The sequence below is a fragment of the Equus quagga genome, chromosome 21 (genome assembly GCF_021613505.1).
Source record: "Equus quagga isolate Etosha38 chromosome 21, UCLA_HA_Equagga_1.0, whole genome shotgun sequence".
Lineage (NCBI taxonomy): Eukaryota > Metazoa > Chordata > Mammalia > Perissodactyla > Equidae > Equus > Equus quagga.
The window spans coordinates 39,345,519-39,350,499 of NC_060287.1; the positions used below are offsets into that span (position 1 = coordinate 39,345,519).

General features: G+C 51.2%; 1 protein-coding gene across 2 annotated transcripts in view; it reads right to left on the minus strand.

Annotated features, from left to right (window-relative positions):
• SUMO3 (small ubiquitin like modifier 3) overlaps positions 1-4,981 on the minus strand; it is a 9,562-nt gene that overhangs the window by 3,789 nt on the left and 792 nt on the right. For both annotated transcript variants that reach the window (XM_046648296.1, XM_046648295.1), the window contains exon 2: positions 201-329. In XM_046648296.1, the coding sequence (XP_046504252.1) occupies positions 201-329 (129 nt within the window). The remainder of the gene's footprint in view (positions 1-200; positions 330-4,981) is intronic.

Here is a 4,981-nt window from a genome sequence, read left to right on the forward strand (position 1 = left end):
ACAGACACACGCAGGAGTGCACACACCCCCGATGCACACATGCACACAGACATGCACGTGCACTGACACACGTGCACACAGATGCTTCCAGGACAATGGACTCTGAACAGCCTGGACACTTGGTGACATTAAGTCACTGCTAATCTAAGTTAAAGGAGTCCCTGCTCAGCCTTGGGGGCCGCTCCCAGGGCCCGGCGCACCTGCCTCTCGCAGTACGCCTTCATCAGCTTGCTCAGTGGGGTGTGTCTCTTGATTTTGAACTGGACCACAGAGCCGTCCTGCCCGGCCACCTTCAGGTTGATGTGGTCATTCTCTGTCTTCACTCCCTCCTGCAAAAGAGATGTGAAACGGGGCCTCAATGCCATGTCTCAAAATAACCACCATTTTAAAGGGCAAGTCTTTAGGTAATTGCTGGGTTTTTTTTTAAGTCATTAAAACCAACCTAATTCTTAAAATTCTCCAGCACTCCCAGTCACTCATGCAGTTGTTTTATTTTTACACAGAATTTATTTTTAACTTCTACTTGTTAAGCATCCACATGTAAGGAAATGCAATGCAAATCTACAGAGTTTTCACAGATTGTTAATTCAAAGAAAAAATCTGCTTCACAAATCTAGAACAAAACTGAGAGAAATCCATCTTTTATAAGGTTACTCTCACAAAACCAGGAAAAACACATACTCGTAGCTTATCTATGATTACATAGGACTAGTAAAGTAAAACAAAACCTTTAGGACAGAGGAAACTACAGCAGGTGCAGTGGTGCCAGGAGGCCCAGCTCGCTGAGCTTTCCCCTCCTGGCACTCATGACAACCTTGCGGGGGCCGCGGCCCTCAAGCAGCTTCTAGTTTCAGTCAGGCGACCTCAAGGGGAGTCATTCAGGGTATTTTACCTTCATGTGACTCACGATATACTCAAAGCTCCAAAACAATTACATAACTGGGGCTCCTTGTCCCCAGGACATACAACGGGCAGTGACGCAGGAAATCTGTGTCCAGCAGGGAGGCCCAGGCTGAGTGAGGCCTGTGACCCGAGCACAACGCCCGGTGGTCCTGCCCCAAAGGGCCAGGGCCTCCCTTACCTGCACTGCGTGGGACTAGGAGCCATTTATTTCTGAACAAAACCATGAAGCTGATCCGAGTCCATCTGAAAGTAGGTTGTGACGGAAATCACGTGTCTTTCGCATGTCCTCCCACTGACACTCCCATCTCTTCCTGGGCGTCATCTGTCATGGGGTCACCTGTCGTGTGGTCATCTGTCCTGTGGCTGAAGGAGCCGCCTACCCTTGGTGCTGAGTGCTGAGCTCCGGGAGGATTCCGCACTCCCTCTGTGTTCCTGACCCTTTTCTCCCCTGCGGGGGGCTGGGCCCTGGGTCCCCTCCCTGTGCCCCTGTGAAGCCTCATTCACAGAGGGGACCAGGGTGTCCCTGAGGCCACATCCATGCTGTGGCTCCCAAAGATCCCGAGTGGGCGTGCTCTGTCCAGAGCTCCAAGTGGCCGAGAAGTGGCCCCAGGAGGCAAGACTCAAGCAATGGGGCTGAAGGTGGACATCCTGGGGTGACCCTTACCCCCCACTGCAGCCAGGCACCAGCTGGGCCTTCCCTTTCCAGACCGCGGACTCTAATGTGGGGAGAACCAGGCAATGCAAAAAGGGGCACTTGGTGACCTGAGGACAGGATGGAGCTGGGGTCCCCACCCCAGAGACAAAGGATGCATTTGCTTTTTTTTTTTCCAAATAAAGATTTCATTTTGAACTAATTTTACGTTCACAGAAAAGTTGCAAAACAGAGATGGAGAGTGCTCCTGTACACCCTGGCCCGGTTACCCCTTATGTTAACATAGCACACACCTGTGATACACCTGTCACACCTAAGAGGCCAACACTGGCACATCACTAGCAACGGAACCCCACGCTATTTTGGTATTTCACCAGTTTTTCCACTAATGTCCTTTTTCTTTCCAGGAGCCAAACCACAGTGTCACAATGCATTTAGAGATGATTGTTTTTCAATGTTTTTATTGTGTTAAAATACAAGTAACATAAAATTTATCATTTTAACCATTTTCAGTGGTATTAAATATATTCACAATGTGGTACAACCATGATCATCATCCATCTCCAGAACTCTTCCCACCTAGTAAAACTGAAACCCTGTCCCCATCAAACACAAACTCCCCATCCCCGCCCCCGGCCCCTGGCACCCACCACCTACTTTCTGTCTGTGTGAATATGATGATTCTAGGAACCTCATGTAAGTGGAATCATACAGTATTTGTCCTCTTGTGACTGGCTTATTTCACTCAGTACCGTGTTCTCCAGGTTCCTCCACGTCATAGTGCGTGTCAGAATTTCACTCCTTTTTAAAGCTGAATCGTACACATTCCATCGTACGGATGGACCACGTTTCGTTTACCCATTCGTCCGTCAGTGGACACCTGCGTTGGTTCCGTGCTTTAGCTGTTGCGAGTAGCGCTGTGATGAACACGGCTGCACAGATGTCGCCTTGAGACTCTGCTTCCGGTTCCTTTGGATAAATACCCAGAATGGAACCGCTGGGTCACATGGTGGTTCTAGGTTTAATTTTTTGAGGAAACTCCGTACTGTTTTCCACAGCAGCTGTACCATGTTACATTCCCACGAACAGTGGGACAACAACAAGAGTTCCCCATCCTCACCAGTGCTTTTCTGTTTTTTGGATAGTAGCCATTCCCACAGACGTGAGGTGGTGCCTCACTGCAGTTGTGAATTGCGCTTCCCTAATGATTACTGATGTTGAGCATCTTTTCATGTTCCTTTTGGCCCTTACACGTTTTCTTTGGAAAAAGGTCTAAAGTCCTCTGCCTAGTTTTGAATTGGTTTGCTTGTTTTTCTGTTGTTGTTGAGTTGTAGGAGTTCTCTATATTCTGGATATTAACCCCTTATCAGGCATGTGACTTGCAAATATCTTCTCCCTTCTGTGGCTGCTTTTGATTCTGTTCATAGTGTCTTTTGATGCACAAAATTTTTAAATTTTCATGAAGTCCAATTTGTCTATTTTTTTGTCACCTCTGGTGTCATATTTAAGAAATCTTTACCAAATCCCATGCCGTGAAGCTTCTGTCCATGTTTTCTTCTAAGACTATTACTGTTTTACGTCTTACGTTTAGGTCCTTGATCCATTTCGAGTTGATTTTGGTATGTGGTGTCAAGGAGGATCCAACGTCATTCTTTGGCAGGTAGAGAGAGGATGCATTTGCTTTTTAATGAAAAGATATGGGTGTGTTCAAAACACACAGATGCAGGGACCAGGACACATAACAAGCAGAAGCCCAGGGCAGGGGCTGTAGACTGGGCAGAGGCAGCGGCAGGAGGGGCTCACGGGGCCATGGGCTCCAGCCTCCTCGGCACACTAGTGCAGGCAGGGAAGGCCCCAGGCGCCTCTCCCCTCTAACGGAGGGAAACCAAGAACCAATGACCTGTCCCTGACCCCTGGTGAATTCCTAATAAACAAGGAGTAAAAGGAAAGAAAGAAACCCTGAAAACAATGACCGCAATTCACTACAGTCAGTCCCCTTCCTTGGCTATCCAGAGGAGGCAGAAACTGTCTTCCCAACCAAACCACAAGGTTTTCTTTCCAGCCCCATGATAGCCTGGGGGTGCACCCCCTACCTGCTCCTCTCAGGGCCCAGGGTAGAGAGCAGCTCCTGGAGCCAGGAGCGAGTGACTCAGCAGGCAGCGAGGGCGTGGTAGGCAAGAACGAGGCATGTGAGGCACAACCTTTGGTCGTTTTGAAAGTAGCTAAAAAAGTTCATTCAACTGAATTGGACCAAAGATGTTGAAGATGTGGGAGAATTAAGTTTAAACACACTGAAAAAATGAACATTATATATATTTCACTGTATCTAAAATTCAATAAGAGGCAGCGACCTAGAAAAACAAAGAAAGGCATTTATATTTGGCCTAGGAGAAGTGGTATAAAAAGGTGAGTTAGCACCAAAATGTAAAGAGCCACGGCGGCTCCAACTGCATCTGGAGGCTTTCCTGGAGTGTGACCTTTTCTCAAAGCACCACAGGGGAGTGCAGGCTTCCAGTCTCCCTCCTGACCATGGGCTCCGAGACCATGGGCTCCACTCGGGTCCATCCCAACCACAGCTCGGCCTCCCCTGCGCGCTGGGTCAGCGCCGGGTCCCAGTCTCAGCTGCAGAGGGGGGGCAATCTCCAGCACCAGGCTGGTATCAGAGGAAGCCTTTGTGCAAAGCATTCAACTCAACAGCAGATCTTCCACCCCGTCAAAAAAATAGACCCTACAGTGCAGATGAAAAGCTTCAGGAACTGGTTTTTAATAAGAACAGTTACAACCGTGGACCTCCCCAAGGAGTGAGAGCCAATGCTTCGGAGTGAAAAGAGCACACGGGAGAGCCAAATGGGGACGCGTGGAGCACAGCAGAGGGCACCACGGGGAGGGGTGGGCGAAAATCCCCAGGAGACGAGGTGGGGTGGGTGCACACCTGAGAAAGCAATGGGGACTGGTGGGTGCACACCTGACGACAGCGATTTGGGGGGGCCGCACATCTGAGGACAGTGATGGGGAGGGGTGGGCGCACACCTGACGACCGCGATGGGGAGGGGCGGAACGGTGGGTGCGCACCCGAGGGCGCCGCGGCGGGACTTTCCAGGCCGGCAGTGTGCGCGGACAGTCAGGAGGCCTCGCCGCCTGTCCCCAGCCTGCGCCCTCTCCGCGCTCCGCAGTGAGGACTGGGGAGGGGGCCGCGTCGACACGCCTCGGCAGACACGGCCAGGGCCCGACTCGCGTCCGCGGTCCCAACGTGAGGGGCTGCAGTAGGGGAGGGTCTCGGCGAGGGAGGAGGTCCTGAGGGAGGGCGGCCCGGAGAGAAAGTAGGGACGCGGGGTTCCAGTCGAAGGGGGCGTTGTGGGGTTACGTCAAGGCTAGGGGACGCCCGGGAGTGGGGTAGCGGCGGGGAACGGGGGACCGTTTCTCCGC